Genomic DNA, 13,457 nt, shown 5'->3' on the forward strand with positions numbered 1-13,457 from the left:
GGTATTTTGGTATTTTTTAAAATAGCAATCAACAGGGATATACACACGTATAATGACATCCTCCTGAATACACCGTCTCACACACAGTGCTCCAGAAATAAAACAAATCCATTCTGCCGCTACAAAGATGCTTCAACTGAACTGTAAAATGCTCACAGAAGACAGAGGGTGACTTTGCAATGCTGAGACGCTAAAAAAAGGGGATATGGACAGGATTGGTAAATTGTGCAACAGCTGCAAAAGCAAACAGACATTATTATAAATGTGAGAGACTAATCACTCTTCTACACACAAACACACAAACAGGAACACATGTGCCCAGCAAGGCCCGGCAGATGGTCTCCGCCCCCATTTCCATGCACACGTTGCCTCTCTCTCTCTCTCTCTCTCTCGTCCCTCAGCAATCTCCCACCTCATTCTTCCTCAGCCTTTCTCTCTATCTCTCTCTCCCAGAGGGCCATGCACCGGTGCACAACACGCACACATGACCTAGGACATTCACTAGCCTCTTGTTTGCATTCAAGCAATAACCAACTTGCACTAAGAGCATGCAAACAGAGCAGACAAAAGGATGTGATCATTTAGAGTCATGGCCCATGACAAGCGCAATGGCCCTGGCCTTTACCTGCCTGTCAATGCTTACTGAAGGGTTTGAAAACTCATCAGGACTTGATGACATGACCAATCTCTCATTTCAGCGACTCGCCGAGGGCTTCGAGATGGGAAAGGGATGGAATAAATGAAGCGCAACACAAAGAGCCACGGATATAGATTTCAATGCCATGCAACAATACAAATGAAACTTTCTGGTTATCTTTTAAAGCATTTTGATTGAAGATTTCAGAGATTAGCCCTGAAAACAGAAAATATAAAAATAAATGTAAAAAAAAACCACAAAAAAAACACTACAGCATCTAAAGCGGAGGTGGTTTTTAAATTGAAGGTTAAATGTTAAATTCGTTGTCTTTGTTTGAACATGCATATATCATTCTCTGAATATTTGCCCTTTCAGAAACCTTCCCCAGCACAATGAAAGGACAGGTTCACTCTCAGACCTGAGCTCTTAATCATCTTCTTGCTTTTGCCACTTTACATACTTTTGAAATTAAGTTTCAATCATTTAAGTGTCATTCTAACCTGAAAAAAAAAACTGCATTTACAACACAATTTCAAAACTTAAATAATGGAAAGTAACCATAATTTGACCTGAATCAGAATTTCAATTTGAACAGTGAACATTAGTCTTTTGATGATAGTGAGAGAAAAAAAATACAAAAAAAAACAAAATAAATAAAGCCAAAATAATAAATAAATAAATAAGCACTTTTTAAATTGACGCAAGCTTTGCTTTTTAATAAGTGGTTGATGCATAAGAGCATGGACCTTTTTTAAATAAAAACAATGTTTTACAGGTTTTCATAAATATGAAATAGGTGTTTGTTTGTTTTTAAGTGTTTTAACATATTTGTTACAGTATGAATGTATAATGAACTATATGATGCACGATGAATATTTATAGACAATTACACTATCAAATGCTATGTTCAATTAACATATAAACTATTTCAAATGAAATTCATTACAATGGTTATATATTTTTATCTAGTATTTATAACCTTAGACTACACGGAATGTATTCCCAGTGCTCCATCCTATTAATTATATATATATATATATATATATATATATATATATATATATATATATATATATATATATATATATATATATATATATATATATATATATATATAATTAATGTGTGTGATACACACATAGGTACACTCATAAATAAATAAATAAATAAATATAAAATATCTATAGACGACTAGCCCCAAAACTGAGTGTGTTTTGCGTCATCCTACACAAAATAAATACACTGCAATAGCGTCACCTGGCCGTAGTCCTGTATTTTATTTGTATTACTTTGATGCATGAGCCTTTTGAGAAAGAAACAGTGAAAAGCAGAAGTGTCCAGGAGGCGTGATGGTGTATGGGTGCGCTGGGTACTTAAATAAATGAACAGCACTGAGCAGATGTAATGGAAAGGAAAGAGAGAGGAGCAGTTACGCATTGTCAGCACAGATGGGAACAGCAGAGAGACAGAGATAGAGAGAGAGAGGAGTGAGATGGGGGCTGTAAAAGGTCTGCTGAAAGAAAGCAATAGCCATGTGACTTTAGGCCGGATTGATTTTAGCCATGAAGACCAGGCGACCACACCTCCCACACCGCCCACTCCAGGTCAGTCTGGGGTCCTGCGGAAGGAGGAAGATAGGACCGGGTGTAGGACGCCCCCGGCTTCAAGGGTCAGGTGAGGTCTAACTGGCAGTTGCTTAAACCTGCCCCGCTACTGACACAAGCACTGTACGAAATGCCCTAGTCCTGAGGGTGAACGGGAACAAACAGCATTGGTAAAATGCGCTTGGAAAAGCACACATTTACATAAGGATAACATATGCTCTTTATGCAGTGTCTGCTGTGACTTTTAATAGAAGCAAATAATTAAACGTCTCTGTTCGACATGAAGTGGTCGCTAAGAGACGCTCGTAATTCGTTTGCGTAGATGAAAATAATTTTACCAATGAATGCTAACATTGCTTGAGCACTTCAACTTAGAGGCCCGGCTGATGCACATCTAACTGTGAACCATTCCTAGACAACATCGTTCCGCATGCAAGGTACATGTGACCCATATGTAAAGAAATCAAATCAAGAAAAAAAAAAATGTCATCTGTGTGTGCCTAGTCCTGAATGAGACCCCAGCTGTAGTGAAATGTATTCAAAATGTCTTGCATCTCGGCTATAAATAGTCTCAAAGACCCAGATTCCCAGTTCACTCAACACACGTGAACGCGCACGCGCACACACACGCACACAAATAAGTAAATTAACCTCTATGTCATGACCTTAGAACACATAAAAAAACAAACTGCTGTGTAACATCCAAAGCAACTTTCATAATAGCAAGAAAATATTCAACCTGACAATTCGAGTTTTTAACATATTAAATGTTTTCTCCCATATAAATGAATGACTGACGTACTCTGCCTTGATTCGAGAAATAAAAGCTGTCTCTTTGTTAGAAAAAATATATTTATCACTTAGATGTATTTGCAATTAAACTGACAAGGAATGCAATTTCTATTGGATAAGACAAAGGTTAGAGGTGTCACTGAAGGTTAATGGTGGCTCGGTGCGACAGATGAAAGTTAAATGAGATCACTGATCTCAGTCACGTCGAATCTGGAGAGAGACATGCAATGGCACATAGGATCTGATGACTGATCGATACCATAGATTAACTTTTGATTTGATAAATCCCCTTGAATTGTCATCACTCTAGGAGCTGATTCACTGTTTGGAAAATGCACAGATGACAATCAAGTACATCAGATAATCAGGGGATGAAAAGATGCCCAAGGGTGCAGTCTAGCACATTAATGACTCTAAATTAAAAATCTGTTTAAAAAATGCAGTAAGATCCAAGTTATTCATAAAAGAGATTTAAATATGACCTAATAAGTGTAATTATGGATGGTTTTATATATATATATAAAAACCCTCAAGAGAACTGTACATGTAGAACTAAAGGCAAGTATAATGCATTAGACAGACATGCACACACAATATGCTGAGCACATGAGGATATCATGTAGCAAAGTCATAAGAGTAAGCACAATTGTTTATCACACAGTAAAGCATGAAGTGTCCCACCTCAACCAGAGAAGTGAAAAATCAGCTCGCACTCTTTTAAAATACTGTAGAATGTGTGGTTATATATAGACTCATTTTAAGGCTTATTCAAATCGGGTGACATGGCAGAATATTTATTTAAATCGATCAGGCACAATCTAAAATTGCGCCACCACAGTCCCACTAGTAGGCAAAATCCATCTCTTACCACACTGTCCACTTTCATATGTGATCCACTAACACCCACACACTGTTTGTGGCACGCCGTTTTAACATTCACTCCTTACTAACTAGTGTTTATGTTACTAGTTTGGTAGCATTTATTTAGTAGTAAGTGATCCAGTTGTAACTGCTAACTTTTTAAGTTTCACAAGTTCCCAGACAAGTTAGTAGATTCTATAATATCTCTAATACTGGCTACAATGTTATGCTATTCCAGTTTCTTTTTTAGCATACCTGTTAATGAGAAACTATCCCAAATTATGAACATCGTATCATAGTAAAATATCCTTAATAGTTATAAAAGTTGCTTTTTCACTTGTCATACGCAATGACTAGTCAGAATAGCCACTTTAAAGTTCAATTAAAACTTGAACTGAAATACACTAGTGTCTAAAAAATAGCAGGCTATCTTTGTCTGCAATATAGGCCTAGGCTACTACTTGAATATAGAACTTTTGGGATAGTGACAACAGCAAAGTAAGTGCTGGTGCCTAACGAAGGACTGGCTCAATACATACTTAGTAACAAAAATAGGTAGTAACATGGAAATGCATTTCGTTCTCAGCAATACTTGTTAAAAAGGCTTGCCACAAACCGCGTTTCGCATTCGCTCTGGATTCCGCGGGTTCGGAGAGTAACGTCGGTGCGCGCGGACGCACGCTCACTCACCTGCTGTAAGTACATGAAAGTCAAGGCACAGGAGAGCTGCGGACACATGTCCACGTTCGGCAGGGCGACGCACGTTCCGCCCGTCAAGGGATGCTGCATCGTGTTTGCGTCCGCTCGTCCTGTCCTGTCCGGCGAGTTTCACGGGCTCGTTAAGACTGCTTTAGCGGGATCGGCTGCGGTTATGAAGCCTTGAAGCAGCCACAGAGAGTGAGCAAACGCTGCAGAATAACCGGCTACACGCGACTGTCGATGTGCGAGCACGAGGGTCCCGGTGGTGAGCGAAAACACAGCGAGCAGTCTGTTCCTAGCTGTTATGACTTCAGTAAAACCCTGGTAAATTCACACAAAAGTCTATTCAGCACGTTTCTCGCTTTTGTAAATAAACTCAATCACGGGAAAGAGGCACGAGAGTTGGTGACTGGACGTGGTGAAGTTGAAGCGGGTCTGTTTTTCCATTCGCTGTCAGAAGAGTCCGGGTGCACCGTCTGTTTCATTGAGCAGCATCTGAATCTCCGAGGCGAAGAGATGCGGGGCGGGGGCCAATCCTAAATCACACATTCATTTTTAACGGGGGTGGGGGAATCTCTCCACTTTTTCTCTTGCGTGAACCTGAATTGTCCTTATAATTTAGTATTATGGCTCCACATAAAGCGCATGCCATGCACAGAAATGAACCTCTCAGCACGTAAACAATATACCCTCACATTTGTGTTCCATTAAAACAATTTCATATCAGCCTATAATGCGTTGTGCTTTAAGCAAGACCTGTCCAACCTAATACTTTTACTGAATTTGTATCACTTATAACACCACTGTATATATTATAATTCCACTATTAAAAAAGAAAATATTTAACTGTGATATCAAGGCCTATACCTAACATAGGAAAAAAAATATTATTTGTACTTTGTGGTTTGATTGGACAATTTACAATATTTTATTTGTTATAATAATAATTTAAAAAAGACCCACCAGTTTATTAGCATCAACCTTACTATTACGAGTCTCTAACAGTTTAAATTTCCATTAAGGTAAAAAAATAAATGCCAATATACTTATATACCATACTGTATAAAATTAAAGAAAGATCAGTCTACAAAAAGTACATTTTTAAACTTGGGAAATGTGTACGTGGAAGAAACATGTAGTGGTGCTCAACTAAGAAAAATAGAGGTATAAAAAATAGATGTGTATAAACGCACTGTTGATCTCATGTCAATGTCTGTAAAACAAACATTTGCATTATGTGCTTTAATACCATGGTAACCATATGTTCTGTCAAAACACACAGATATGTGATTGTTAAAAACTAAAATTGCTATAGACACCACTTTTATCAAAACATGTTTGACAAAAATAAAATAAAATAAATGAATTTATTATTTCACTGATATCAATTCAGAACTGGAAGCGCACTCTGAACCTAGAGACCATTTGGTTTATGTTTCCCAAAAATATTTAGCTATTTTACTATGTAGTTTATCCAGAAGCCCTCTGAAACCATTGCATCAAAAATATGCTTGCCTTTGAAAAACAATCACAAACATAATCCCACGTTATGATTGATTCACTGCTTACACCCTGAAACAATGCTGGTGAAAACTGTGTTTTTGTAAACGGCAGTGTTAATAATGATTCTGTGCTTAACATACAGCCCCCACAAAAAGACACATCCTCAAAATGTGTTCTACCAAATGACTCTGAGGCCTGTTAATATATAAAGAAATACAATGCAAAATGCATTTAGAAGAGCCATATCATTGACTACTAGTGACAAGGAAGCCTTGCACAAAAAAAAACGAATGGGAGAAAAGGGTTCAGCAAACTGAGACATATAAGGGCAACACAAGAGAGTGTCTGCTTATCTAAATCATAAAAGAGCATTTGTGTGCACTAGGCCAAATGTTAGGCACTAAATAATTAATTTAACCACACACAAATGTTTGAATTTACTGTTCAACAGGCTCCTTTTAAAATCACTTTGGCCTTATCTCCCTATCAGCATCAAGGTCTTTATTGTAAATTCATTAACAGCTGTTAAATGTTAAACACAACTGATATTCAACCGACTGGCCGAGACCAAGGTCTATGCAGAAAGTGCAAAGATATACAGTAAGGGGAAAAGAAGCTGAATTATTCATGTTCATTCTCTTTAATCTTTTCCCCTCCCTCTTTGCACCACGTTACAACCTAAGGTGACTCGCGAATCCATAGCAAGATTTCATATCCTTGTTACTTTAAAAGAGTCAGAAATCAATGTTTTTCTATGTTGCACAAGGGGCCGTAATTAAAATGGGCTTCTGAGGAGCCGGCAGACATGTATTATGGAGAGGGCAGACTGCTTTGCTCCATTTTACTCTTTCTCTTCTCCACCCCACTCATAGCCTGAAGGCAAGACTATTTCTTCCCCCTCCCCACCCATAGACGTCTTCACGGCCTTTTCTCCGGCATTCCTTCGTTTTTTTTTTTTCTTTCTGAGCCTTTTCCGCTCTTAACTCTACAGAGTACAAAATATGAACTGGACCGTCAACCAATGCGTCTTCAAAAAAAAGAGGCAAAAAAGAGCATTCCAGCCTTTCGTCGACGCAGATAGTAGTGTTTATTTCGCTGCGTGTCACTGTGCCTTTGACATGTGATGAGGCATGGCTGCCCTTTGCAGTGCGTCTGTTGTCTTCGCCTTTACTGAATAAATAAGCAGGGACTGCATATTGAGAGAGAGAAACCTCGTTTATCTCTTTTTTTGTCAGTGATGGCTCTCTCTCAGATTTCTTGTGTACATTGTGTTATTGGTCTGTCTGTGATGGGCAGAAAGAGGGGGGGGGGGGAGAGGGTGGATGGAAGCAACAAGGTTTCTAAAGCTTGTGAGCTTTTCCTTTTGCACTGTGAGAGCACCTAATGTCAGATTCATTCAAAGATTTAGGAATAGCACGATTCTATTAATAGTCAAATGAGTGAAAGCTCTGAGCTAACTTGTTTCTTAGGATACAAAAAACAGCAAAAACAACAACAAAAAAAGTTGGATGCTGTGTATTTCTACATGGCATTTCAAAATAAAATGCGTTTACTATGTCTGCAATGAAATTAAAAGAAAAAGAAAAAGTCTTGTCATTGCGTACTTTTGTTTCTAACCTGTATGACTTTCCCTTTAGGGCGGGGATTGCATTACATGGGAGTTGGATTGACTTCTATTGCAAAAAGAATAAAACACTGATACATTTTCAAAATATCTTCTTTTGTGATCAACACCACAAACTCACAAAGGTTTAGAAAGACGAAACTGTCCCTTTAAAGATTTATTTTGCGCGAAACCAGCTGAAAGATATTTAAGGCGGGACTTCACAGGATCCATTGGGATTTGTTGAAATTGTGTCAAGCGAGCCATGATTTTATTGGCGAATATTATTTTCCCCACCCGCACAGCCTTGGTTACATCAGCAGAGGCGGAGAAAGTTAATACATTTTTGATGAAAGTTATGAGTTTTTTTGCCTTTTCTTTAGATTAACATGCACATAATAATGCACAATAAGACCAGGAACAATTTTGAAGAGTAAATAAATAGTTTTGGATAGAAAGTACATTTACATCATTATTTTTTTCCGGCCCTGTTCTACTTAGATGGACTTAATTTTACCACTGTTAAACGTTTTTCACAATCTGTGCTTTTATATAAGAGCACAGCAACAATAGAAACCACCTCAGAAAAAGGAAGAAAACATTTAAGGAGAGAAGAAAATTTAATCATACCCTGAGCTGGAAAACAGTTCACGGTTATTTCAAGCTTTTACTGTTTAGATAGAATTTCACTGACATTTTATAGCTTCAGTAACTGACAGAAGAAGTGAGCATGGTGTAATAACTGTTATTGTGTGCCACGGTACACGTCAACGCTAATGAGAAGGGCCTGCTACATATGCACCTGAAGGGAAAAAAAAATACTTGTCAGCGGCTAATCCCTAATACTTATTTTGCTTTGCCATTTGCTCATTTGCAATACACACTCGGCGTCTGTTGTGGCGTTATCAGTTAGATATGTCAAATCCCTCCCCATGAATTGTGTTTCTAAAAGCAGACTGCTTCCCACCACACCACGACAAATTGACTCTGCTGTTAAAAGGGAACGTGGTTGGTTGTTTCCATTATGTTTTTTTTTAATTATTAATGACACAGCACACTCTCAAACGCACATCAACAGCAAAAACAAAGTCAAAGATAGAGATGTTTTGCTAAACAAGCCAGCACGTATGTGACGTTTTCGATCAAAAAAGGACAACTCGGAAGACAAAACGCAAAAGAAAATCCATATACGTACGACAAACAACACATTCTTCAGATGTTTGCGACAGACCACGGCTGCTTTCAGAGGTGCAACGCAACTTTTGCCGTGTTTAGATCCTTCCGAGTGTCTGAGTAAATGAGCTGTGGCAGTGCTTGCCACATTGTCATTTAGGATCAGGTTGGGTGTATTTCAGTAGCAGGGTGCTGAGCTACGGGCCCGGGCTCCATTTCAGGCTGTGCGCCCGATGTGAGAATCACCGTCGCTGACAGACTAATAAGGAAGGACTGGCTGCCTCCACCCCGTGTCAGGAAGTTGACAGGACTGCAGCAGGTGCTGAACGTGTAGGGAAGATTGATGAAGTCACATGGAGGTGGATTGCAGGGAGCCGGTTTGGTCATTGTTAGTGTTATTTTTCATTACGATCCCGGCTTGCTTAATGTAAATCCTAAGTCAGGATGATGGCTAACATCCTCAGCCACAGTGTGATGGGTTTTGTGCAGAAAAATCAGCCATTATCTAGCCGGGCTGCCGGGCCGATGAGCCAGGCGTTCAGGCTGTGATGGCTGAGACTCATTGTGAATAGTATTGTTTGTTTCTCCCAGTTGGTGGAGAATGCAGGCAACTTCTCCAATCATTTCCAATAGGAAAATAAAATACACAAAAAAAAAAAAAAAAAAACAGAATAACTGAAAAAGAAGTTATATTTTCTCTATTCGGGGCTGGAAATAGAAGGGCACGGAGTCTGCGCTGCGCGGTCATGGTCTGCATAGGAATTCAAACCATCTCCTGATATATGTGACACTTTTCCAAACGCCACAGACGGCCGCATCAGTGACGATCAGCGCCGGGAGGCTAATCAGAGATTCCTTGCCGCTCTTTTACTTTGCACATCGCACAATTTGGAAAAGTCAGTTTACATGACAGTAATTACGGAAACAGATGGGGCTCCGGCAAAAATACGGCGGCGAGGAGACAATGGGCCCAATGCATGGGGGACTTTCGGGGGCAATGAGGAGTGCAGGCAGATTGCATGGCAGCTGAGACTGCCTTTCATTAGCACTTGAGTGTGCGTCTGGAAGCAACAGAAATGCGAGTCGTTTGTTACCCCGCTGCTGTCTGTGCTAGGGGCCTGCAAATTGATTACTGGGTGGGACGAGGCAAGCGATCCTTAGCACCTCCACACAGCTGGTTACCTAGAGCAGAAGCTGCAGAGATGCTAGCTGTCCACCCCCAGCTTTGGCTTGACAGCAGCTGCTGATCTGCGCTCATTTCAATGCATTAAGACTTTGCTGTCTTTTTAATTGGCAACAAAAACAATCCCATTTCACCGTTAATCACCTCTGTGGAAACGTGCGGAAAAAAGAAAAAAGGAATCGCTGCCTTTTCTTCCTTTTCTATTTTCTCCTTTTTACTCATCCAGTGTTCCTATATAAAAACCATGGAAACAGAATATCCTTTAAATAGAAGACAAATGCTCAGAAAAGATGGAGTCTAGCGGTAGAGTGCTAATTAGATGTTTGTGGATGCTAAAATCATAACAAGAAATGCTGAAGTGTTTTTCTACCAATTAGTTCTTCAGCTCATAATCGAAACCCCAAAGGTCCAGAGTAGATATACGGGCTATAAAAAACAACGCTCTAAAAGGATGTTTGTACAAACGGGGACAGGGGAAGGGTTGCGGATGGGGCGAGGGCAGGCGCTCTTTATGCCCAGACGGCGATTCGGAGCGACATCTAAGAGAGCTGGGGCAAACGCTGTGGATGGCTTCCCCGTGCTTTCACCAGGCACTGCCATTAGAGTGCTTTAGCTTCCATTAACGTGTCACTTTCCTTTGCTGCAGAGCCCGTGAGGAGGGGGCGATTCATTCTGACAGGACCAGGGGCTGTCACATGCAGTAACGGTTCAGCACCGACCAACAGGAAAAGCCTCAGAGCTGACGGATCCGCGATCCATCAGAGCTGACACGCAGGCCTCCTCCACCACAGATCCGACTGAGGCGCGTGGACAGGAGTCCATTAATTAACCGCTTAATATGTGGAGCTCTGAAATTCCCGCGCCACTGAGCATGCCGCTGTCCTGATTTGAGTGAATTAAAAAGAAAAAGAAAAACATTTTCAAAGATACACCACGTACAGAAAGATTCACACCAGCGAATGAAAAACCTTTCCGGTGAGATAAACGCTGTAAAAGGGCTCCAGTCTACATATGTTCCACATTCACGTGGGCATTCTATAATTAGTGGATCAATTCTGCAGTTCTAACAAGAACCGTTTCATATGACGAAAATATTAGAACGAGAACAATATTTTTGAAGAAGAAATACTCCAGTCATAGTCAGTGAGTTAAAGCTGAACAATGAACGAACACTGGTAAACGGAAGTGCTCCGGTCGGGGATTAATTGACTCACCGAAGCGCATCCGATACATACAAGATTAATCAGAAATATGCACAATATAAACATAATCTTACAACTCGCATCCCCATAAAATGGTGCGAATGCAACGAGTGCTACAGTACGCCAGAATATGTATGTCACTTTGTGAATTTGCTCTTTCTGTAACGACACACTAAAGCATGGACATTGAATAACTGCAACATAAACATTCACAATGTTATAATAATGTACTCAATATATGTAACTTCATAGCTCATATTTGTCAACTACATTAGATGTAATTCTGACTAAAATCAGTGAATATAAAATATCACTAAGTTAAACCACATTTTCATAAAAAGACAAACTATGAGCAGACGGAAAAAAAGACACCTCAGAAAAAGAGGCACATTTGAAGTGATTCGGTTTCAACGACGTCTCCATCTACAGTATAATACAACAGCGGGTCCGAGTACATCAATATTGAGAAAAGCTTGTGGAGGGATGCTGCATTGAAGTCATTAGCATATCATTAATTAGCTTCCAGCTTCCTTATGAAGACTGCAAAAGAGCAAAGGCCCTCCGGAGGGACTCGCCTTCATTTAAGTGGCAGCGTGAGGTAGGGAACAATTGGAGGAGTACTCGTCTCCTGAGACCACTCCCTGTAATCATCATCTGCTGCTCTGAGACACGCCCTGCTCATTCATACACCCTCTCGCACAACCAGCCCACCGCGGCACCTGTAATTCAAACGCCAGCTAACCCAGCAGCTGGCAAATTATATCAAAATGTCTGATGTTTGCGTTCAACTTCTGAGCCAGTCAGTCTTGCTAAAAGGAGGACAGATGGTACCATTTCTTCTGTTATACTTTTAGCATGTACAGGCAAACAAACCGGCTTGGCCATCATGATGTTTCATGAGATTTGACAGAAAGAAATCTTGATGCAAACCATTACGGACATCGCACTCCGACTGAAGCAATCTCCAAACAAACTTCTACACGCTTTTGCCTTACACTGAACATATTAGCAAATGTTATAAAGGCTTTGTTTATGCCATCGTTAATTTTTCTTCACGTAGTTCCAAACCTGTAGTACTTACTGTTTTCTGTGTGACACAAAAGAAGATGATTTGAAGAATGACGGTGAAAGTCAGTGGGGTCCAAAACGAAGTCAATTGGACCCTATTGACTTTCATTGCACGGACACACAGGTAAAAGAGGCATTTTTCAAAATAGCATCTTTTTTTCCCCTCTGATTTATTTTTTTTAATTTGGGTTGGAGTGACGTGGGTGATTAAATAAATAAAAAAAATCACATTTTTAAGTGAACTACCCCTTTAATGAAGACCAAAATCAATTAGCAAACTGCAAATGATCCATTCATATCCTCCATTTCCAATCCCCACATTATCCTGTAATATTCATTTAAAATAACTGTCGTCTGACTTTTACAGCTCATTAAAGGCCTTTTCATTTGTTTGCTCACTGCTAAGGTCCTTAAATCTGCCACAACATACAAAAAGAGGCCAGTTCCACTTTTCCCTGTGGTGTTAATTGCGGGAGCATGCTGCCTCCTGATTAATTGTCAATGTATAAGAAACATCCTCTTTTCTAGCGCTACATAAAAGAACTTTAGGCCTGAGCTTCCTCAAATTAATGCACAATGAGCTTAAAGCAGCACTAGGTAACTTTGCAACCTTCATAATATATTTTTTAAGACTCTTGTGATGATAAATCGACTTACAATAGGTTGAATGACACGACTGCCATAGCCTGATGAGGTCTGTATCGTTTTTAATCGTACTTTTAAACTTCGGGTTTCGGGTAGTAACCCGAGAAAAAGAAAAGAACTACAAAATTCGACTGCTTTACGGCATATACGTCACTTCCACCAACACACACACTTCCTTACATTCGGACGTGCGAGCCCAACTTTGTTCGTCGGATAATATAGTCATGTCCGAAGCAGCAGAGACAAATAAGAAAGAAAAGGTTTTGTTGGAGGAAAGCAATAAGAGGAAATGAAAAAAATGATGGGATTAAAGGCAGGACGAGGATCAAAATGTGACCAGGGTTTGCTCGTCGGTGTGAGCTGAAGGAGGCGTGCCCAACCGATGCTGTCCTGCTTGTTACGGTGAGCTACCACTCAAACATTGAACTGAAGGATCATAGATTCTGGAAAACGCTAACCAATAGACTACTATAATGACGCTGGCTTG

At 39.9% G+C, this 13,457-nt stretch overlaps 1 protein-coding gene across 6 annotated transcripts in view; it reads right to left on the reverse strand.

Moving 5' to 3' along the window:
• Nucleotides 1–13,457, reverse strand: part of rbfox1 (RNA binding fox-1 homolog 1) — a 321,986-nt gene that overhangs the window by 132,220 nt on the left and 176,309 nt on the right. Inside the window, exon 1 of one of the 6 annotated variants that reach the window (XM_067414868.1) lies at nucleotides 4,585–5,092. The exons of 4 other annotated variants lie outside the window; for them this stretch is intronic. In XM_067414868.1, coding sequence (XP_067270969.1) covers nucleotides 4,585–4,683 — 99 coding nt within the window. In that variant the 5' untranslated portion in view covers nucleotides 4,684–5,092. Of the gene's footprint in view, nucleotides 1–4,584; nucleotides 5,095–13,457 lie in introns of those variants that run through there. One more of the 6 variants, XM_067414895.1, reaches the window with a different exon arrangement.

This window comes from Pseudorasbora parva, chromosome 2, assembly GCF_024679245.1.
Source record: "Pseudorasbora parva isolate DD20220531a chromosome 2, ASM2467924v1, whole genome shotgun sequence".
Lineage (NCBI taxonomy): Eukaryota > Metazoa > Chordata > Actinopteri > Cypriniformes > Gobionidae > Pseudorasbora > Pseudorasbora parva.